The 22,967-nt window shown below is 48.8% G+C and overlaps 2 protein-coding genes and 1 non-coding gene across 4 annotated transcripts in view; 1 reads left to right on the top strand and 2 right to left on the bottom strand.

Moving 5' to 3' along the window:
• RNH1 (ribonuclease/angiogenin inhibitor 1) lies at positions 1–12,816 on the bottom strand. 2 transcript variants are annotated; one of them, XM_059474027.1, is made up of 10 exons: positions 12,723–12,816; positions 9,244–9,349; positions 7,463–7,633; positions 5,431–5,601; positions 4,613–4,783; positions 3,686–3,856; positions 3,023–3,193; positions 1,923–2,093; positions 1,008–1,178; positions 1–792 (listed from the first exon to the last, which is right to left on the bottom strand). In XM_059474027.1, exons 2-10 carry the CDS (start codon positions 9,327–9,329, stop codon positions 705–707), a joined length of 1,371 nt encoding a protein of 456 aa, XP_059330010.1. In that variant the 5' UTR covers positions 9,330–9,349; positions 12,723–12,816; the 3' UTR covers positions 1–704. The 2 variants fall into 2 exon arrangements, with proteins under 2 accessions (XP_059330010.1, XP_059330011.1); XM_059474028.1 differs by lacking the exon at positions 12,723–12,816 and adding an exon at positions 10,915–10,961.
• Positions 12,817–18,166: 5,350 nt separating this feature from the next.
• TRNAA-AGC (transfer RNA alanine (anticodon AGC)) lies at positions 18,167–18,239 on the bottom strand. Its single transcript has one exon. It is a non-coding gene; the product is annotated as a tRNA-Ala (tRNA).
• Positions 18,240–18,351: 112 nt separating this feature from the next.
• LOC132074547 (USP6 N-terminal-like protein) overlaps positions 18,352–22,967 on the top strand; it is a 75,764-nt gene continuing 71,148 nt past the window's right edge. Inside the window, exon 1 of the mRNA XM_059474414.1 lies at positions 18,352–18,416. The gene's annotated coding sequence lies outside the window, so the exon portion shown is untranslated. The remainder of the gene's footprint in view (positions 18,417–22,967) is intronic.

The following is a 22,967-nucleotide window of genomic DNA, read 5'->3' as shown; positions in this document are numbered from 1 at the left end:
TTAAAGGAGAAATATACAGATATATTTATTTTTATAAGTAGAAAAATTAAGTATAAAGTTCCTGTAGAACTACTCTTTGCCAGATCAAACATATCAATCATTAAATCATTTCCCATACTAGCAGAAATGCACACAGCATCTTTTGTTTGTAGGAAAATCACTTTTCAAAGGACATGAATTTTGACATTGCACAGCTGAACAGCTGCTCATTTCTTTTTTCTCTAGTGCCTTGGCCACCACTGCTTTTCCAAGAGCTCTTTTAGGGAAAGACAGGGGAGAGCTCAATTTTAGATTAAAAACATGTAGGTTTTTTTGAAAGCCTTCCCCAAAGACCTATCAAAAGCACCACCCAGTAACAATCCAGTGGGTAGTTCTCTTGCCTTGGGAAGGAGCTCTCTTTAAAGCCCAACTAATTCGTTAGAAGGGATTACAGGATTAAAGAGCTCCTAAGGGCTGGAGACCCACTTCTACAAGACAGTAATTGTTTATTTCAAGGCTAGTGATGCTGCAGCTTTCATGGGTCTCACAGTTAGTACATCCAGAGACGCAGAGAAGGCTGATCAGCTCCCCAGACACCCACTCAGGGAATCCACAAATGGTTTTGGTACAAGAAAATTCCCTATTAAGTTAATTAGTTTTACGTATGGAAAGTTCAGATTAAGAAGAGGACATTGCTTTGACGTTGTTCTGCAGGCAGTCACCACTCATGAAATTATCTTCACTTCAGGCTTGGACTCTTCCAAGGCTCTCAGTTCATCATCCACTTCAGAACTCCACAAAATGTCATACAAACTACACCAAAACAAAAAGGCAAGCGAGATTTAGTGAGCATCCTCCTGTTAAGGGAAGAGTCAGAGGCACAACTGGCCAGGATGGGAAGGTCATATGCCAGGCAGGGCCCTTCTAGCTTTAAGAGCAGCCAAAAATTGGCTTTACAGCCCAGGACCCCCTTAGTCCCTGACCAGCAGCAGCCTCCCACCCCTGCCAGGGCTACCACCATCACTCACATTAACTGCTGCACATTGCAGCTGGGCTTCTTCAAGGCTTCACAGATCTTCCTGATGCCTTCATCTTCCAGAGGGTTGTAGCTGAGGTCCAGCTCAGTGAGGCACTGCTTGGTGGCCATGACGGTGGCGAGGGTGGCACAGCAGCCTGCTGTCAGGTCACAGTTCCCCAGCCTGCAGGGAGAGGAGGGAGAGGCCAGCACAGTGAGCCCTGGCTCCAGGAAACCCTGCCCACACCCGGGCAGCAGGTGTGGACATCCCCAACATGGACCAGAGATCCTGGCAAAGATGGCATCTCTGAGACATCAGCAGGGGCTGGCCTGTGGTCTTGCCACAGACACAGCTGCCCTCGTGGTGACTGCTGAACACCTCAAAGGCCTCCCTAAAGCATAACAGTGTGTGGCTATGGGCACAGGAGGAACTCACTGAAGTTATTCCCAAATTCACCATCATGCATCATCTTTTCTTATCACTATACTTGAGACTTGCAACCACCTCTCTAAAGAGGGCAACTGAGCCCTCTCAGTTGATGACCAAGTAGCTTTAAGTGGTCAAAAGACACTTTCTGGGACAGACTTGTAAGTCTTACTGATGTCTCCCATGACCCATCTGCTTCACTCACTCACTGTGAATTCAGGCATCAGAGCACAGCTCCAGCTTCTGTCCAACAGCATGGAGAGAACAAGCACCGAGCATCACACAGCCCAGAGGTGGGCCCAGCTGGGAAGGGAACAGGCTCATTCATGGGGAAGGCAAATCCCACCCTAGGGCTGGAGGTGATGCTCCAGCTGGCTGCCTGCTCCTTCTAGTGAGGCTGGACCAGCACTTGTGCTGGCACCCATAAGGACCATGGAAGCAGAAGACAAAGGGTGAATTCAGATAGCAAGAGAGAAGACAACTTCTGAGAGTGCAGCTTACCAGAGGGACTGGATGTTGCAGTTGGGGTGCATCAGCCCTTCACACAGGAGCTCCACACCTGCATCTCCCAGCTTGTTCTCACCTATGTGCAGTACTTTCAGGTGCTTGTTGGTGCTGAGGGCAGAGCTGACAGCCTTGCAGCAAGCAGCAGTGAGCCCACACTCCCTAACCCTGCAAGGCAAAAGTGAGATGAGATCTAGGTGGGTCACCTAGAGACTATCAGGCACTGTTCACTTCTTTACATTTATTTAACAGGAGCCCAGACAGTGGGAACAGAGGAACCAGGGCTTTCCTGCAATCACTGTACTCCTCTCAATGTCTGTCTGCTCAGTCCTTTCTAGGCAGCACCTCTCCCACTCTTTATGTGGGATGTCTGTCTTGGAGCATGCACCTAGGAAAGGCACCTGCCCAAGAAGCACAGGAACAAGGAAGGATGAAGTGTGCTGCTCTAACAGTCACTGGTGGCTCCACTGCACTCCTGAGGCACCCCATTGACTTCCAGGCCACCAGGGCAAGAACCCAGCTAGGGGCACGAGCTAAATCTGCAATGTAGGAAAATTCAGGTTCTAAGTGAAAGAACAAATTTCCCCTCCTAGACCATCCTAGCCTAAAAGGTAAGACAGTTAACAGGACAGGATGATAAGAATTGTTTAATGTCACTAGAGCTTTCTTTTGTCTCATTAGTGAGAGAGTTTAGCTCCAGTGGAGAACCTGAGATATCTGATCACAGCACTCATTTTGCTATTTCATCAGGCCTTTCAGACTTCAAAAGTCTCTTAACTGTCATTTGCTGCATGATAAAACAATTAATTAGAAGCTCTGCAAGTGATGCTTGGTCTCCTTTCAGTTGTAACAGGATAACTGTGATGGGGCACATCTTCAAAGTGTCTGAGTTTAGAAATACAAATCCTTTTAAAGTCTTTAAGTCTAGAAAAGCCCTTTTTAACTCTATAAATCCATTCAATAACAACCAGCAGGAGTTGCTTATGGAACCATCACAACTGAGGATTTATGTGGGTGGGCATTACTTCACCTTACATCGTTCTTCAGTGAGGCCTCCAAAGAAGGCAGTAGATATGTGAAACTTGACAGCAGCTCACCATAGCTCCTGAAGTTTAGATTTGGGATCCTTGAGTGCCTGACAGAGCATTTCCATCCCTGAGTCTCTCAGGTTATTGTCTATCAGACTGATCTCCGTGAGGGTCTCCTTTGTACTGATGAGTCTGGAGAGATCTTTACAGCTAGCACTTGTGAGATCACAATCCCATAACCTGCAGGGAAGAACAAAATGTTATTTTCTCCCAAGAATGACTGAGATTAGAAAACAGAGTCCTGTTTTAGTATTCTGAATTTCTGGTTACAATGTCTTATTTTCTTGTGTCCTTTCATACATCATACCACACAGCTTCCTCCTTTCCTTACTTTCCACTTGCTGCACCAAAAGTTCTGCTTGTAACACACAAAAAAAGAAACAGAAATATGCAATTCTAGCAGACAGCTAACTCAACTGGAAGCCAAGACAATGCCATCATAAACTTCCATTTGCCCTCTCACCAGAATTTGATCCAAGCAATTTCAGTGTGGTCCTACTTGTTCATGGTGTTCTCCACCCAGTTTTTGGGAATTAACTGATTTGCGGCTGAGACTTTTTTTTTTTGATCATAAAGGGTAAATGAAAAATTTCCACTTTGGAGCAAACCAGCAGCACAACCTAAACCTCAGAGGCTGCAGAAGGGATATAAGAAACCTCTGCCCACCCTTACCACAACTTCTGGATTTTGCAGCTAGGATGCATCAGTCCCTGGCACAGCAGAGCCAGACCGGAGTCCCCGATCTTGTTGTCCCCCACAGAAAGATCCATCAGAGATGACTTGTTCCTGAGAACAGCACTAATGTCCATACAGCTGTCGCTGGTAATGCCACAGTTCTCCAGGCTGCGGGAAAAAGCACAGTTGGAGTTGCTGCTCCAGACCCACCTGTGTTAGATACACCCCAATACCCCAGGTCAGACTGAGAAGGGTCCTTGCCGCAAACCAGTGCAGCTCAGCCAGGCACTGCTACATCCTGCAAGGTTAAGAGAAGATACAGATATCCTAGATGGGAGTCTGGGTGAGGCAACACACTGCTTCTGCATTTCATGAGGCTGCAGGGCACTTTGACCCAGCCATTCATATGCATTAATGCAAGGATGATTCTTGCCAAACTTCCCTTTTATCAGTTGTCCTTTTTAAGAGGAACTTTTGGCAGCATCACACAGTGAGTCCCTGCTGAACCTCAGGGGCAAGATAAAATGAATTGTGCTTTTCCCAGAAAGCCCTTCATGGGCTTTACCACAGAAATGAGGCCAAACCCAGCACCTTTGTTTTGAAGCAAAAAAAGGACTCTGAATAAGTATACTCAACAGGCTGGTAATTCCAGTTTAGGAACTAGAGCCACTGAGGGTGATTGTTCCTCTGCTCTGAGACACAGGTGAGCAGTCTCCCTTAGTAAGTGGTGGTTTAACCTGGAGTGCCAAAAACCCCAAAACTGAAAGCCCCAGACCTTTATGTGCAGTTTCCAGTTACATAAATCTGAGCCAGCCAAAATCTGGCCTACATTTCAAGCACTCCTGACAACAATTTTTCCTGTCTATGGATGGTGTGACTAGCAGCAGCACTAGCTGCCATTGGAGATGAGCAGCTCTTCCTTACTGTAGTAGCTCCAGGTTGCAGCTTGCCTCCACCAGGCCCCGGCACAGCTGCTTCACAGCTGTATCTCCCAGTGTGTTGTTGCTCAGGCTGAGCTCCTTCAGGGTGGGCTTGCTTTGCAGAGCAGCATTGAGAGCTTCCACAATATCAGCTGTGAGTTCACAGTACTCCAGCCTGCAAGAAGAAAAGAAGTCCAGGCAAAAAGACAACCCTCCTTACACATCCTGCTACCAAGAACAATCAGCTGAGCCTGGTGTGTGTTAGCCAGGGCAGAAAATGTGCCAATATGAGTTGAGATCAGGCAATGCATAAACCAGACATAACTGTAAGCTTTTAACAGCATCTCTCTGCTCATTTCAGGAAGCATTAATTCTTAAACTAGATCCCAGAGGACCCTAGCAAGACCAATTTTTACACTAGGCTTCCACTGAATCAGTGTACAGGCAGCTTGGAGCACAGGGCTGAGCTCTGCACTGCAACACCATCAAGAGCCTCAACTCTGGGCCTGCCCAGGGGGAGCTGGGGGCTGCAAATACGCCCAGGTCCTGCTCAGTCATGAAATAAGGACCAAGGGCAGCAGAATCTGATGTTTCCTGGGCATCTGAGAGGTCTTGCATTTACAGCCACCACTGCCAGAAGGGCTAAACAAAGCCTATGGGAACAGACACCTGACTTCTAAACCCACAAGATCCACCTGCATGAATAAATATGACAATTTCAGGTAAAACAAGAACATATCCACACCTGGCAGCAAAACTCCTGCTTGTGTCAAGGGAAAAGCAAGCATGTATGATGACTGAAAAAGCCCAGTGACTACTTACTGCAGCTTCTGCAGCTTACAGCTGGGGTTCATCATCCCTTGGCACAGCACCTTCACTCCAGCAGTTCCCAGCCTGTTATCCCCTACATGCAGCTCTGTCAGGGATGGCTGGGCACTGAGGACGGAGCGCAGGGTCTCACAGCTGGCACTCGTCAGGTTGCAGTTTTGCAGCCTGCAGGAGAGAGGGAAATGCACTCAGAATTACAGAGGTTCTTCTCAGAGAGCTTTATCTGCTGAGGTTGAAGCTCAGAAAGGACAACACAGCTCTGATGGTGTGCAAGTGGTTTGTCCAGGTTAGTACCATTATTTTGCAGGTGTGCCATAATATTTTATCTACTACACCTATGCCATAAACAATAGCTTGCATGCTTCCTTCAGAGTAATCACTCCTACAGCATCTCCAGCAGAATAAGGATTCACCCTAAACCACTTATGGAACTGGTTTAAATATCAGGAGGCTGACCCCAGAGATAAAGCAAGGCATCTTATGATTTCTTGCCCCCTCTAGAAATGTGATCCAGAGTTGGTAGAAGTTAAAATCTCATCCAACCATGGATATAATTTAGTTTAATGGTATAGTACAAGAAAGATCTATGAAGTTGATCCTTCAGCACTCAGGCTTGGGGACGTAGCATAGGAACTGTGCTGATATTGCTATGGGTTGTTTATAGAATTATTGGATAAGACTTTGGAGCAATAGAGAGATGTTGTGCAGGGAGGTTTGACTTGGGTTTGCTTGCTCTTTTAATTCCTCTTATTCCTCTTATTCATTCCTCTTTATATTCCTCTTCCTTTTATTTCCTTTTTATATGATTTCTCTTTTATTTAAGGCACCTTATCACAATACCAAAAATGGACAATGTTTTTCTACAGAACTGAAAACCCCAGGATGTTACTTGAGCATATGGAGAAATCTAAAGCCTAGGGCAAACTCTCTGAAAATTTACTTAAGTCTTCAAGTACAGAGTACCACAGTTACTTCTTGAAGGTCCATCAGAGAGCTGCAGTTGCATCAGCTTCACAGTCAACTTTCTTCCTGTTTGCCTGATTCCTCATTGCAGGCGGCACAGGGACTTCAATATCTGAACCAAAAGTCATATTATTCTTACAAGTTTGTGTTTTGAGGATCCCAGATTCCTCTTGGGAGCTGGAGGAGTCCTGTACCCTGGAGAAGAGATGCTGAACAGAGAAGGCAGAAGCCCTCTTTGAGGGCTTCTGAGGAGCAGAGGCAGCAGCCACTGGCTCTGACTACAGCTCTTGCACCAGGGTTGCTGAGGGAAGCCCGCTAATGCTATAATGTGGTGGGGTGCCTCCATAAAATGCCTCCCAGAGCCAGGGAACCCTCCAGTTTGCTGCATTCTGAGGATCGCTGAAGGATGACAGATCCTGGGCTGGCACCCCCACTGCCTGAGGTTCAGCCTCAAAGGCACCTGATGTGAGTCCTTCATTGAATTTGAGGGGAATTTTCCACAGGTGAGCACCTTGTACATTCTCCTTTAGGTTTGTGTGCTTGTGAGTGGGAATATACTGTACCAAGTGGACTGTGACTGTTACTGTCCTAGATTATTAAGTACTTTGGACATGTAAGTTAGGCCTGTGCATTATAGTAAATTCTATATGAACCTTTGTTAAATTGTTTAACCCAAGCTATTAATGAAGTGCTGTTAAGTTTAAGTGCTGTTAAAACTTTAAGGCCTAAAGTATTGGTCCAGTTCAGAACTCGGTTTAGCAAAGATTCTGAAACTTGAAATTCAAAAGGACTGTCTTCTTTAGTCACCTTTTCCTGTCCTCACCCTTCCCCCTTCTCCCAGCCTCCATGTAGATAATTCTGCAGTTGACATTGGTTATTGACTTTAGATTTTTGTTTGCTTTTTCTCTATGTGCTTTAACCATCTAGTAGGTAGTAGAGTGAACCTTATCAACATATTGTTGTGCTTTCACTTTTATAGTAAACCTGCCTTTGATTCTTTAAGAGACCTCAAAACACTCATCTGTGACAGTATGATAGAGCAAGACAATCAGGGGAGCTTTACCATAACTTCTGTAGGCTACAGCTTGGGGTCAGCAACCCTTTACAAAGGTATTCAACACCTTCATCTCCCAGCTCATTGTTGTTCAGCTTCAGCTCTGTGAGGGATGGATTTGTATTGATGATGGAAGAGAGATCCTCACAGTTACTGCTGGAGAGATTGCAGTCATCCAACCTGAAAGACAAGGACAGAAGGAGCACTTTAGTCCTCAGAGTTGCTCTGCTCTCCTGGGCTGGAGCACTGCTCATGAAAGCAGAGTGGGCAGTGCTCCTGCAGTTCCTGGGATGGCTCCATAGTATGTGCAGGGCCTGCTGGGTCAAACCAAGATGTGTTCTGGGCTGCACCACAGGATGGGCTGGAGGGCAGCTTCCCAAGCCTTGCTCCTCCTCTGTGCTGCACAGAAGTAGGCACAAATCATCCTCCTACAGCTGGAGGAAGCACCTCCACTAAAACAGTGACAGTGACAAACCACCTGCCAGCTTACAGGTGTCAGACTGGTTCTGCACTGAGAACTGCAGCCAGCCCAGAGACACTCATCAGCAGGTTGGTGTCTTGCAGGTGAGTCATGCTGGTTTGCACCATCTCCCTCCAGCAGGAATCTCAGCACACAAACCCTGAGTTTGCAGTTTGGCAGCAGCTTCCCCCACGGGATATGAGCATTCTTCTAGGTGCTACTGAATGGATGAGGATGAATTTAATTGAAAGGAGAGCCAAGGAAAGGAGCACAGGACAGCTAGGAGAGGTATAGAGGGAGGCAGAAAAGAACAGAGCAAAAAGAAGGTGTCATTGAGAACCATATAGTCCCAGGCACAGCCACAGCCAGGAGTGCCAAAATTTGCCTGGTCATTTCTCCTTACACAACAGTAGGAAACTGAGGCTCTATGAGGGTTCTCCTTCCCTCCCCCAGCAAGAAGACATGGATTCCAATGGGATCATGCTCAACACTGATGAAACAACCCGTGCAGCAGTCAGCCTTATCCATTGCCTCTGGAGCAGCCCGGCCTCTGCCAGGAGACAACCATCCCACTGCTTTCTGCCACCCAAGGCAGGCCTTGGGAAGTCAAGGCCAGGCCCATGAAGCTTTGCCTGCTTTGCAAAACAAAAGGAAGTTGCCCTCACCATATCCAATTCCCTCCGAGGCACTGCTGGCATGAAGTGGCCCATCCTCTCCAGCCCCAGCAGGATGATGCCATCCCATGAAGTGTGAGTTCCCAAACAGCAGAGGGGAAAGACTCTTCTGGGCCCTGTCCTACACCTTAGACCCCAGGAGATGGTTCCCTCCCATTGTTTGCTCAACAAACAAGGCTGGTACTTCTGAAGATCAAGTGCAGAATTAAAAGCTGATGGCACACGGCTTGTACCTGACTACTGAAGCCAAAATCACTTGACAGCATCAAGCCTGCAACCCAAAGAGTGTGCAACCCAATAAGCACAGAGAGATGTCTTCCCCCTCTTGAGAGGCAAAGGCAGAATAACCAAAATGGTGGTCAAATATTTAAATCACATTACCTAGCTGAGCCCTATGGCACACCAAGAAACAGGGCAACATTACTTCATAACAAAGGATATTTATCTGTAGTTGATAAAGCTTTGCAAGAGGATGGGGATTTATCCACCCTTTAAATTAACTTTCTGGACAAAAATAGGTATTCCTGTTGCTGTGCAATTTCTAAGTTCCAGGTCAATTTCTAAGTTCCAGGTCAAACAGTTCTGAAGATGAAAAGCACAGGAGAGAAATGCAACAGTTCTTACTCAAAAGAGAGAATACACAACACTTTACTTACCTGATGGTTTTGCAGGATTTCATTGTGGTCAGAAGTTCAGCCCATCTAGATGGGCTCATCTCTTCACACTGGATGTCAAGCTCCATTTTGACAGCTGAGATAAGACCTGAAAATTAAAACAAGATAAAATGACCTTTTTTTTTTTTTAATTGACTGAGAAGCAACGATGTTCTTCAATCCCCCCCAGCTCTCAGCCATGAGCCATACTGTGCAAAGGGGACAGATTATAATTTTCCAAAACTTGCAAACACCAGTACAAGGTCAGGAGAGTTGGTTTTGTCTGGGACTTGGGAAGGCCTTCCTCTGAGAGGAAAAAAGCACAGGAATCCTCAAGAGATATGGCAAAAGCCTGTTATCTGGAGGCTGCTTGTATGAGAATAAGACATTCCCCATCCCCCTCCAAGGGAGCTTAACCAGAAGGAGCTTTATAGAGACACTGGTGCTACTCACTACTGCACTGCTGAGCCACACAGACACCCATTCCACCAGCATGGCACACCTGACCCACTGTGGACCCTCAAGCTGTACTTAAAACTGGGGTATTTTTGAGAGAATTTGGGTCAATGAGGATGATGAGCATGAGAACTGCCTGGGCTCAAATTAAAAATCCTGCTGGACATGTGTCTGTATGTGAGAAGTGGAACTTGCATGGATGGGAGAAGTGTTCCTCCACAAATTGATATCCAAGGTTTGAAAGACTACTCTGGTTGGGCAAATCCAAGTACAGAGAAGCTGGTAAGCAGATTTTTTTTTTTTTTTTTTTTTTTTTTTTTGTCTGCAAACTGCATTTCTGAAGTGATGTAAACAGAGTGCTGTGCAGAACAGCTCCAGACAAACGTGCACAAAAGCCTGCCAAGGCTGAGCCCTAGGTTTAGGGATGGGGTTAAAGAAGGCAGCGCTGTAGTAGGTGACAAAATGCAGCCTTGGTCGGCTGGTTTGCCCAGCATGACTCAGACTACGGAGCATGAAAAAGAAATAATCCCTGAGCTATCCCATCGGAATGTGAGCTGCAGGCAGTTCCCATCGTCTTCCCTCCTCGCAGTCCCCTCGTGCCGCCGTAACATCGCGGGGATCCCAAAGCGGCGTTTCCCGGCGGCCGGCCCGGTGCCAGCGCTGCCGTCAGGTCGCGCCCACAACAAACGCGGCACCCACGTGGGGCGGGGCGGCGCTCGGCAGCGGCGGCCGGACCGGGACACGGTGCCAGCGGCACCGGGAGCTCGGGACGCGCTCGGCCGCTGCCCTTCCCTTCCCAACGCGAGCGCTGCCGGGAATCCCGGCCCACGGCCTCCGTGGGATCGCACCACAGCCCCACGTGTCGCGGGGTGATGGGGATCGGGGCCAGCGGCGACACGCGAGGGGACAGTGGCAGCCGGACTGTCACAGCCCTCCCTCCCCGCGTCGCTCGGGCACTCTCCCGTTCTACCCCCGCCCCGGTCGACAGAGAGTTCTTCCCCCGGCCCCGAGTTCTGCACCTTCCTGCGAGCCAAGGGGGGATCCTGTTCGGGGTCCCGGGCAGCGGCCCGGTCCTATCCTGGGGCACTGCCGCCACCGCCCCTGCCCGGTTCCCCCCGCGCCGCCGCCTCCCGCACCGCCAGCAGCGCTTCTCCCTCCCAAGCTTTCTGCCCTCCCTGCTCCCTTCGGCCCGGCCCGGCCCGGCTCCCCAGCTCCTACCGCCGTGCCGCCACCGCGCAGCTGCCGCCGGCTCCGGCCCGGCTCCGCCTCGTATCGCGGCGGGGAGGAGCAGGATCTGTCCCTCCTCCCCTTTTTCCCTTTCTTCCCCCTTTTCCTATTTCTCTCCCTTTTTCTTACTCTTTTCCTTCCGTTTCCCCCCTCTCCCTTTTTCCCTGCCCTCTCTGACACTTAACGCTTTTTACCCTCTCTTTTCCATTTGTCTTTCCCTTTCTTAATTTTTCCTGACTTCTCCCTGCTTCCCTCTCCCCCTCTTTTCTGACCTTCTTTCCCTCTTTCCTCTTCTTTCTTTCCCCCTCTACTCTCCTTTATCTGTTTCCTTCATATCTCCTTCCTTCCTTTTTCCTCACTTCTTTTTTTCTTTTTCCCTTTTTACTTTCTGTTTTCCTCCCATTTCCTCCCACTTCCTTCCTTCCTTCCTTCCTTCCTTCCTTCCTTCCTTCCTTCCTTCCTTCCTTCCTTCCTTCCTTCCTTCCTTCCTTCCTTCCTTCCTTCCTTCCTTCCTTCCTTCCTTCCTTCCTTCCTTCCTTCCTTCCTTCCTTCCTTCCTTCCTTCCTTCCTTCCTTCCTTCCTTCCTTCCTTCCTTCCTTCCTTCCTTCCTTCCTTCCTTCCTTCCTTCCTTCCTTCCTCCTTTTTTCTGCTATCTCTCCTCTTACTCTGAATTTCCTCTTTTTCATCTCACCAGCTTCTCTATTTTTGTCCTCTTTTACTCCTATCTCCTGTTGCCCTTTTTTTCCACATCCACCCTGGTCTCCCTGATGCTCTTTCCACTGAGCAGGAGCACTGGGATACACAGGAAACAAGGCAGGAGAAGGAGAAATCCCTATAATGAGGGGATGCATACAGGGTGGGAGTATCAAACATAAAATGAGGCAGTGTACCAACCACTGCTGTGTGCCGGGACCTGCAGCAAGATGGGAATGCAGGCAGGTCACCCAGGGCAGAGGCACCACGGCAAGGTCTCTGCTAGGGGAGACGGGACTTCCCCAGGGAGCCCAGAGCTAGGAATTGTGTGAACTGGAAACAAAAATATCCTCAGTGGTCTCCCTGACTTCCAGTTTACAGACAGCTGTGCATGGGGGCCAGCTTGGAGGGCCTGGGAAGTGCCTGCTCCCTATCCCTGTCACCAGTCCTATCCAGGACGCGTTCCCTCCTTAGTGCAACACGCCGGGCAGGGAGCTGCACGTCGCTGGCACAAAGGCCCCTCTCTCTTTCTGAGCTCTTTGGAACGGAGCTGTGACAGCAGTGGAGGATGGGCGCCCCGGGCCTGTGCTGTGCCAGGCCTGCTGCCCTGCCGGGCTGTCCCCGTGTCACCGCCCCCAGCCGACCCCAGTGACCAGCGGCTGTCCCCACACCCGCCCCAGGCAGGGCGAGGGTGGCAGCGCTTGCTCAGGGCTGGAAGGCATTCGTCATCCCTTGGCTCCCTTCCTCCTCCGCCTGCCGGCTACTCCCTGCCTCCCTCCCTATTGTTCCCCGGTAGTTTTAGCCCCGGTAAAAGCTCATTCAGATTTTCACAAGACGGAACAAAGAAAGGTTTTGAAGTGCCGAGAGGCACTAGGCAACACCCCGACTTGCCTTTCTCCCTCCACTCCCAAAATCTCAGCATCTCCCCCAGATTTTTCTTCCTACCAACACCCTCTTCCCATAACCCTGGCTCGCACAACAGTTCAACTAAGCTCAACCAGCTGTTCCCCACAAAGCACGGCTTTAAAATGGTTCCGTGCTCCTCCCCGGGCAGCAGGAGGGAAAGTTTCGGGAGTTTCAGAGCCGCCTTTGCCGCTGGTACGTACCTTGCTGTTGTCGGTTCTGTGCGGGAGCGAGGGGGCCGAGCTGGCGCCTTCCTGCTGCCGTTACCACGCAACCTCTGCTGTCGTACACACGGTGCCTGCTAGAGGGAGGGAAACAGTTTTGGGCTCTGACGGCTTTTTTCCTCCCGTGGCAGCTCTTCAGGGCCTTGCAGAACAAGCGCTGTGCACACAATTGTGTCTGGCTTGTGATGAAGCAAATGTTGCAAAAAGCTCCTGATGATGACAGAGGCAGCTTTTACTTCTCACACCGGATCATGTGGCCACTCGCCATTGTTTAGCCCAGAGCAAGGGAGTAGTTGCCACTGAAGGATCCATCCGAAAATGAGGCCACAGCAGTATTGAAGTGTGGGTAGAGATGATGGAGTTTGTGTAGTCTCTCCATTCTCCAGGCAAGCCTGTCCTGCCAGGCCTAGGAGTGATGCTGAGCACATTACTGCCTACCTGTCACCTTACCTGGGGGTTCTGCATCCCTCTTCCCAGCAGGGCCTGGGACACAGGCAGCTCCCTGCTTCTGCTCAAGCTGAATGCTCACACTGCCTGAAAGGGTCCCTTGGGCACAGCCCTGGTTGTGTCTCCCTAAAACTGCCCCTCAGCAGCAAGCCTGGACCTCACTCCTATACTTCCGTCTCCTAAATTCCCACTGGTTCTTCTCCTCCTCAAGGAAAACCCTGCCATCAATCCAGCTGCGTTGCACAATAGCTGTGGGTTGAGGTAACCTGCCTTCTTCCCCCATTCTCAGTGGTGTGATGATGAATTAATGTTTCAATAGCCAGCAAATGATCCAGCAGCAGGACAGATTTGTCTTTCCCTCCTTTAGCTGCAGATGCTGACAGAGATGATGGTAGAGTGATGACCTGGGAAACAGAGCCTTTGTTGAGCCACAGGAGAAACACTAGAGGCTCTCCCTCCAGCTGCTTTTATTACCCTTCTTCTGGAGGAGATGGGAACCAATCACCAGGAGAGCCCAATGAGCAAAAACCCACCTTTCTCAGTGCCCAGAAGAGAGTTGAAAGCCAAAGAATTCACCTCTTCCCTATTCCCTCTCAGGGAAATCCACACAAAGAATTTGCTAGAACAGTCCTTGTGCTTCTGGGTCTGACCTGAAACCTGCTGAAGCACGGGCAAGGTCTTGGGGATGGCCCGACCTCCTGGCTTTGGTGTTTGTTGGATGCTCCCTGGCAGGAAATGAAGGGGATGCTGAGGCTGGTGCAGGATGTCTCTGCCCTTTTTGCTTGGCACGATGGTTTCAGGAAGACCACCAGTGTTAGGAAAACAGTTTATGCTGACAGGAGATCTCCCAGTCGATCAGGCAATTTGGAGTCGATGCCTGTCATTCAGCCCAGCAGCAAAGGTGTCATTGCCTATCCAGCCACTGCTGGCATCTCTCTGCTCTTGGTTCCCGCTTCACTGCACTTATCAGGAGTCTCTAAAGGCCAAAGTCTAGTGTTTGTTAGAGATTTCAGAGAGGTTCATGTCACATGGGCCTTCTGTAGACCTCCTGCCCTGGGCAAAGCACCTAATACACTCTGGTCTGTGTTGGTGAAATATTAGATTTATAGGCCAAACAGCCATGCCAAAAGGTTATGTGCTTCTGTCTCCCTGTCAACCCTTTGGCTGCCCTCACTGCAGGGACAACAAAAAGCATTTCTGGAAAAATCTATTGCCCTTTTTCCAGCAAGCAGGACAGGCCATCCTGCTCATCAAGATACACACAGATCCAGAGGAAATGATACAAAATGGGGCTGAGAAAGCCAACAGCAAACACCAGTAAGAAATACCTGTGTGTGTGTTGCCACAGAAACAGTGGAAGACTCCTGGCATGGAACCATGTGGTTATTTGTACAGACTCAGGCTGATTCCTTAAAGATGCCTTCAGGAGTGTGGCAGTGACATCTGCCCTGTGTTCCCCTCTTTATCACAGTTTCCCATTATCCTTTCTGAGTTCATTCAAATTTATCTCCTCTTTTTTTAGATCCTCTCCCTCTTTTGGTCTTTGTAGCAGGGAGGGAGAGCACGGTGATGCCCATCTTGCCCCTGCTGCCTTTGGGCACAGCTGGCTTGAAAGCATGAAGTGCGGGTCCTGGGATCTGAGGAAGTTGACATGTGTCTCTGCATTTAAGATTACTTCATTGTAAAACTAAATTTATGCACATAACTCTAGAGTAAACTTACAAAAGAATACTTAAATTAAGGCCATTAGTGTAAACTGAAAACTCTGCCTCTTCCCCTTCTAGCAGTTTCCTGTTCTGTCCTCTCTGCTCTTATGATGCCTCTGTGCATATACTTAATGGTAATTAAAGACAATAAACTTCTAAGAGTAGTGACAGATCTTTTTCTAACTTGACTCTGTGATCTCTACCAGAAAATTCATTCCATAAATTCAGCTGTGGAGATCAAAACAGCAAGCTGTAAGCATGTGCCCAGCTCCATTTGTTGCAGTGAGTGATTTGTTTATATCCTACTTGATCCATTGCTGGAAGCCATTTGTTCCTTGAGCTGGTGTGCAAACTTGAAGTAAGGCTTTGTAGGGTGAGGAAATGCAAAACTTGGGGCATTCCTGAAGAGTCAGTGGGCTGATTAAGCACTGGGGAGCAAAGTATCTGTGGAGCTAGAGTGGAGAACCTGACACTGTGGCTTAACTGATGCCTCAGGAGCTAAAAAAAAAAAAAAAAAAAAAAAAATATAAAAGGAGGTCAATAATCAGGTGTTGGTAGCAAGCCGTTAGTGAGGTGGCTGAGCAAGGTTTGGGTTTTTCCGCAAATACAGGCAATAGCTCACCCTGACTTGCGTGTGTGCACACACACATAGGGATGTTCCATACTGTGGCACCTCATTATAGATTCCCACAAGAAAACCATTAGGGAGGAAATTCTTACTGTTCTGATGTGGTTGCCTTGTTCTTGTAAGAGAAAAGCTGTTGTTTCCATGTTGCACTGGTTTTGTTGTTTTGGGAGTGGAGAGGATTATAATGAAATAGTTCTGTGAGTGTATGTGTAATATTTTACTCCTGTAGATACAGTCTTTCACCGTGGGTCCAGCGAAAATGGAGCCCCCAAAAAATGGAGCTCCCCAGATATGTTCATCAACCAACACACCTGCAGAAAAAGTACTGTCAGAGGAATTTTTCTCACATCCCTGCTTTTCTTCACCTTCTGTCTCAGCCTGCCGCAGTGTTTGCCTGCCCGTCTGCAGAGGGCGATGCAGCATCAGTTTGACCAGACTTATGGTCCTCTGGTTTGCCCTCATGCCGAAGTTGCCCTTGGTCACCAAGATATTGCAGGGGTTGAGGGCTGAGATGGGGCCACAGCTAGAGGGAAAAACGAGAGGACCAGAGCAGAAACAAGGGTGTATTTGACAGCACAGTCTCTTCATGCCAGCTGTGCAGCAGCTGATGAAATTGGAGACTGCAATGGATTTCACTTTCCTGTTAAATCCTGCTGCACAGGAAGACTTGAATAATTTGCTGAAACTTTGAAGGCCACTGTAGGGACAGCTGGTTATTTCATTAGTTTGTATAGGACTCAGAAGTGTAAGTTTAAATCAGCTTTAAAAGGCAAGAATGAAATCTGGAAGGGAAAAGAACCCCAACAGCCATATACTTATCTGGTTTTCAGACTTCAGTTTGCATGTCAGCACTGCCTTTTTGCAGAAAGGAATAGTAGATGTCCTCTGCCAGTTAGAGGCATCTCTCTCTAGTCTCCATGAGAATACCCATGAGAATTCATGGGTATTTGTGCCCCAAATCTAGGATACAAATCACTTTGTATCCTAGAGTCACGATGGTTGGGAAAGACCTCAAAATGATCATGTAAATCCATTAGCCCAGCATCACTGTGTTCATCACTAAACCATAGCTCAAAATTACATCCACATGCCTTTTGAACACTTCCAGGGATGGGGATTCCAACACTTACCTGGGGCAGCCTGTTCCAATGCCTGACCATCCTTTCAGATAATAGTTTTTTTCCTAATATCCTATCTAAACCTCCCATGACACAACTTGAGGCCATTTCCACTCATCCTCTAACTTGTCACCTGTGAGAAGAGACCCCTTCACCTCACTAAAACTCCTTTCATGTAGTTGTAGAAGTGATGGGGTTTCCTGAGCTTCATTTTTCCCAGACTAAACAACTCCAGTTCCCTCAGCTGCTTCCCATAAGATTTGTACCGTAATACCCCCCCCCCGCACCCTCTCTTTAATCCAGTTCTTCCTTGGATTATCAGAATTAATTTGCTGCAAAGGCATGGGGGTGGGATATTTTGGAGTCTCCTCAGGTATAGGCTGGGGTTGGTGAGCAGTTGAAAGCTGAATTTCATTCTTTGTCATTGAAATTTGCCAGAAAGGTAATTTCCTTATGCATGTAATTGAGGAAAGCGGTCAGAATTGTTTTATTCCCAGTTCAGTTCGTGGTAGGGATGGAAATCCTGCCAGTTGAGTGTAATCCTGTTTTTTTTCCATGATACACCATCAGTTTTTAAAAACAGCTTCTCTTTTTTTAAAAGCTTTTGGTTGTTTGTTGTGGCTTGTTGTGGTAGAATAGAAGCAGAATGTGAAGCACTTGCTTGAACTTTGCACCTGGATAAATTCAGGGAGCAAGGTCTCGACCTTTTTGTTAATAAATGGCACCTGCATCAATGACTCCTTGAGGTTTTTTCATTTTTTCCTAAATTTACAGAAGACAAACAAGTGTTTTGGCTCTAGCAGAGGCCTCCAGGTGAAGCGATCTCCAAATGCTTTCCTGCTCTGGGTGGGATGAGAGAGAGAGGGCTGGGGCCAGGGCTGCATGGGAAGAACTGGATGTAGTGGGTGCTGCTCACTGTCGTGGCCTTGTCCAATGTTCAGTAAGGAAACAAAAGACCCTCTTGCAGTGCCAGGAATACACAGGCAGTGTTCTGCCTGCCTTAAGCATGGGATGGGCAAAGGTATCTGTGTAGCTGTACGGGGAGCAGGTGAGGTCACTCCTCCACTCTGTCGAGCCTGTGCAGTTCCAGCTTTCTTGTGAGGGGAAGAGGAGGGACAAACACTGATGTCCTCTCTCTGCTGCCCAGTGACAGGAGCCAAGGGAATGGCCTGAAGCTGTGTCAGGGCAGGTTTAGGCTGGACAGTAGAAAAAGGTTCCTTTGGGCACTGAAAAGGACTCCCCAGGGAAGTGGTCATGGCACCAAGCCTGACAGATTTAAAAAAGCATTTGGACAACGCTCTGGGGCACAGGGTGTGCCTCTTGTGGAGTCCTGTGCTGGGCCGAGAGTTGGACTCGATGATCCTTGTGGGTCCCTTCCAACTTGGCATATTCTGTGGTCTTTAAAAATGTCAAGGAAGCAAATAAGAATATGAGGAATTTAAAAAGGCAAAACCACTACAGCTGCGGCTTGCACTGCCTGCGGAAGCAGGCAGTGGGCTGGCGACAGAGGGCACAAAAGGTAGCTGGAGAATGCGGGCATCGATCCCGCTACCTCTCGCATGCTAAGCGAGCGCTCTACCATTTGAGCTAATTCCCCGTAGTGGTTGTTTTGCTACCCAGCACAGTTATATTGACTTCTCGCGAGACGCCGTGCGCCGCCGGCTGTTACACGTCCCGGCCGGTGATCCCAGTGCGCCTGCGCGGGAGCGCGACGGCCGGGGCTCGGCGGCGGGCCGGGCTGGGCGCGCACCGGGAGAGGAGGATGCGCCCCGCGGTGAGACATGGAGCGGGAACGGGGCGGGAAAGGGAGTGGGAACGGGAACGGGGCGGGAATGGGAACGAGATGGCAATGGGAACGGGAATGGCGAGGGGCTGCGAAGGGCTGTGTGTTTGGCGGGCAGGATTCGTACGGCTGTGTGTGTGTGGGGCGGCGGTGCCTGTGGAGGTCAGAGCAGGGGCTGGAGCGCCCGGCATGGGCTCTGCCAGGGCCTGGGCTGGTCTTTGAGTGGCGGCGGGGCTGCGCTGAGGTCAAAACAGAAGGAAACAACAAAACAAACCCCCTCTCCCTCCGCCCCATAAATTATGGAGCCCCCAGCCCGCCCCCCTGCTGATGAAGGGCGCAGGAGCTGCCCGGATGAGCCCGGTTACTGCCCAGGGACGCTTCGCCTGCCCGGCAGCTCCTCACGGCCCTCGGGGCACCGAGCCCGCACTCCCCCTGCGGGGGCTCGGGGTGACACTCGGCCTGGCCGGGCGGCCCGGGAGCCCCCGGTGCTGGCTGCCATCCATGCTGGGACATCCCGGGTTGGGCCCTCAGCGTGGCTGGGACAGCCGGGATGCCCAAGAGCCTGGGTGAGCAAACCTGCTGCGGGCAGTTGGTTCTCCCCGCCTTGCCTTGCAATGTTTCCTTTGAAAACAACACCCACAGAAGTGAAATCTGGCACCGTGGTGAATCGTGAGGTCTTTTTCTCCAAGAAATAGTTCCATTTGCTCTTGTGCTCCAGCTGGAGTAGAGTTAAAGGCAATTCCCTGCTGGACAAGGAAAGAGATGCTGGCTCTTGAGCAGGGAACTTCAGGTGCCTGTTGAAATGGCAGATGGGGGCATGTGCTGGAGTCTTCTGGGGAGCTGCACTGACCAGATGGGATTTTGGTGCCCAGTTTGGATACAGGAAAAGGAGATGCCCTCAATCAAGGGGTGCATAGCAAAGCAGGTGAGAGCATTGGGTCATTTCTCTGTGAGCGCTATGCTGAGGAAGACAAAGCTATTGGTGGGCTTGCAGTGTTTAATTAAAGCTGTGTTCAGCAATAGCAATATTCAGGACTCCGTCAAAAACCTGTCATTCTGGTAAATATCTTCCCTTGTGCTGGATCACATTTCTTCCCCTCTGATGATGACGAGACAAAACCCAAAAAGCATTGACGGCCAGTGCAAAATACTTTCTGAACCGAGATGATTACAGAATAACCTTGTTGTATAACCTTGGTGGTGGCTGCTTAACGCCTAGCTGTGTGGAGAGCAGCAGAGTCCTGCTGAGCTGGCCAGGCTGCACGCAGTGATCCTGGTCACCAAGTCACTGCAATTCACTGAGCCAGCAGGGAATTTGGTGAAAGTGATGGGATTTGCTGTGGCTTTTGCTCTGTCGAGTTCCTGGGTGCTTTACACGTTGCTTTCCTGCAGTACTTTTCTACTTCTACCTTGGTTGTGTTCAAGCCATCATTCTGTTGGTTTCAAAACCATTCTCTGCTCAATTTTATACCCTTCTTGTGGGATTTGCCTTAGTTCTGCCTGTGAGATACAAGTTACTTTTTCTGGATGAATTTGCTGAGCTATCCTCCTCCAGACTATGAATTTCTGATTAAACATTCCTATATATCAACAGCTTTGCAAATGAAATAGGTGCAAAACATTTTTTATTTATTTTACTTGACAGGTTTTGGGCTCTGTGAATGGGGTCTGCTTCTTGCAGAGTTTGCTTAATAGGTTCTCTGAATGATATTTTATTGAAATATTTGGAATTTTAAATTTGCTCCTCTTTTGTTCTTTTTGATGTGTTGCATCTTACTTTAAAGAGCCAGTGAAGCATGACCTCAGAACTCTTCTGAAACTCTCCTGTCTCTCATTTATCGTTTTCACGGTTGTGAGCTTCCTTCTGTGGAGGTTTTTTTTTTTTTTTTTGTCAGAGAGAAGATTGGCCAACAAACATGTTCTGAAAGACATGTTTATCTTTAAGAAAAAACCCAACAGCAACCAAACAAGCAAGCAGCCGCACCCATCCAGCAATATGATTTCTTATCTTGGAGCTTGACTCATAATTTTGATGGCTCCTTACCCTTATTGGTTTTTTTGAAAAGAAAGTAGTTTTTGTAGCTATTCCCCTGGGTGCCACACTGGAGAGCACTGCACTTGTGTAATTTTTTTTTTCTTGTGTCCTCCTGTCTCTTTTACATCGCCCTGAGCTGCAGAACCCCACAATCTTACCCTAGGCATCTCTTTTTTTTTTTTTCCCCTTTTTTCTGATATGGAGTAAACCAGGAGATGCTCAAGAGTCTCTCCTGCTGAGGAATCTTACCTTCAATGCACACTACAGCATTTCAGCAGCTTGCCTTTGCTAAGTATCAGGCTGGCTCTGTGGAGCTGGAAAATGTGTTTCAGGCTGTGTTTTGCATAGATGCTCTCAGATGTGAGGTTTCACTGCCTGGGTGTTATATGTGTTTTTCCTGTCACGGGGCAGTCTGCTTCTGAATCATGTTGCTGGGAGCTCCTGGCAGAGCAAATGCAGGGGCAGGGGGAAAAGAGGCTTGTCTTGAGCCTTGCTTCATCAACCCAGCCACAGCCTCCCTCATTTGTGCCTTGTTTGGTTTAATAACGGGGTTGTACAGCAGCTTTTCCCACAGCAAAACCTCTTTTCTCCTTTTCTTTAGAACTAAAATCGCTGCAAAGAATGTGTGTTAAGGTGGACTTTGAAACTCAAAGCTTGTCAGTCCTTCACAATCATGCTGGAGTAATTCCTGTGCTTTCCTCTCCTTCATTTTAATTACAGGGGAGAGTATTCAGCTCCCACAGCTCAAGCTGTTGAGGATATGTCTGTGCTCTGCAAATAAATAAACTTTGTGCTTGCTTTCCCCCTTCTGTATTCCACTTGCTTTGGCAGAGGTGTGCTCCTGAACAATGCTGGGCAGTATTGTTCAGGTTTTGGTGGATCTGTTTTGTCCTTGTGCTCCATCCATGCTGAGATGATAGAAGTTGCCTTGCAGGTGACTGGGAATGTACCACCTAGAGGAGCCTACAGCTGCTCTGTGTGAAGAACAGCCCCCAGAGATGCTGAAGTTGCAGAGCTATCAGTGCAGCTTTGTGGGAGGTTGCTGTATCTCCTTCAGCTCTCGGCAGCCTGGGACATCCCAGCTGGCCATTTTACTGGGTAGTGCAGGGGTTCTTTAAGGGGCAGGCTCATGCTACGCTGCAGGTAGCTCAGCATGGCCCTGCAAGAGCTGCTGTGTGGTGGAAGGCAGATTTCTAGAATGTGCAAGGTACTCTGGTGTGCTGAGGGTAGCAGTCTCGGCTGCTTTGCCACCATACACCTCCCTGTTTGAAGCAGCAGTGGGTATTTCTGAAGCAAGTATTCAGACTGGAGAGCTTGCTCTGATTGTCTGGGTGGGTGGGTGCTCTCTGTAGCTGTGGGTTTGCTTTGACACCTCAGCTGAAGTTACTTGTAGAGGGCCTGGTGTAGATTGTCCCTAAGTGTCCCTTAGTGCCAGGCGGCTCCGCATCCCGCCGGGCTGCTCCTGCGCGTGCCATCCCCCCCTGCACTGCAGAAGAGCTAAATCGGGGTTGCAAGAAAGCTGGCGGGAAGCCTGGATGTTCCTAGAAAGATATTGATTGCCCTGGACAGTTCGGGGCTGTTCCTTTTGTTTCCCTGCCTCTCGTCACGGGGTCGGGCTCGTTGGGGCGGCAGCTCGCTGGAGGATGGAGAAACAGTGCCGGCTTTGCGGGCTGAGGCTGGAGCGGCGCCATCCCAGCCCGCCTCTCTCAAGTGTTAAGTCTGAAGCAGCCTGCCTGGTAATTCCATTAATGAGAGCCTAGTGCCAGAGAGATAAATGTAATTCCACGGTAAAGCTAAGGCTCGGGCTCAAATGGAGAGGATTTGCTGGTTCTCCCGTGTGCACTGCTGTGACTAATGTACTCCAGTATTACCCACAGACCGTGTTTAAAGTCTACATGTCGCTGCAAAAACTGGGCAGTGATAAAAAAATCTGCTGCTAAATCTTCATGTGAGGAAATCCTTGGTTCTAGAGTGTAGCTGTCTCTTTGCAATGGGTTTTACAGGGAATAAAAGTTTCCTGCTTAACTCCTGACATGCAGGATGGCACCGTGCTAACCAGCCAGCTGATCCAGGAGACAGCTTGTATGGGCTTTGGCCAGAACGAGCTCTCTGTGTGTAATCGGTGCAGAACAGAAATTATATACCCTTTGTGTGTTACACCAGAAAGCTTGCAAGCATCTCAGAGCCAGCCACCACAATTGCAAGTAGCACGAGCTTCTCTACATTTTTGGCCATGAGGTCCATGCTTGAATTCAGAGCTTACAGTCCTGGCTAGCTTGCTTTGATTTCTTTTTGAAGTAATTTTTTTCTGATTTTTACTTTTCTTAGTTTGATTTGCAGATCACCTCTTCTTGTTTGCAGTTGTATAATACCCTTGTGGCACATCATCAAGTCTTGTGTTGAAAAGAAATGGTTAATTGGGACGTTTTTAGCTCTCCTTGTGGCTTGGATCCTGGAAATCAAACGCAGGAGCCAGCACCATTCAGCTTCCTGCAGAGGAGTTCCCT

This window comes from Ammospiza nelsoni, chromosome 6 (genome assembly GCF_027579445.1).
Source record: "Ammospiza nelsoni isolate bAmmNel1 chromosome 6, bAmmNel1.pri, whole genome shotgun sequence".
Taxonomy (NCBI): domain Eukaryota; kingdom Metazoa; phylum Chordata; class Aves; order Passeriformes; family Passerellidae; genus Ammospiza; species Ammospiza nelsoni.
Note: the sequence above shows the minus strand (reverse complement) of the source record. Positions and strands in the feature narration are given on the sequence as shown.

Coding starts and splice junctions, on each gene's coding strand:
- RNH1 (XM_059474027.1), bottom strand. CDS start 9,329: ATGGAGCTTGACATCCAGTGTGAAGAGATGAGCCCATCTAGATGGGCT. Junction 5,602..7,462: donor TGTAGCCTACAGAAGTTATG/GTAAAGCTCCCC, acceptor TCTCTCCTGCAG/GCTGCAAAACTGCAACCTGA. Junction 3,194..3,685: donor TGCAAAATCCAGAAGTTGTG/GTAAGGGTGGGC, acceptor TCTTCCCTGCAG/GTTATGGGATTGTGATCTCA.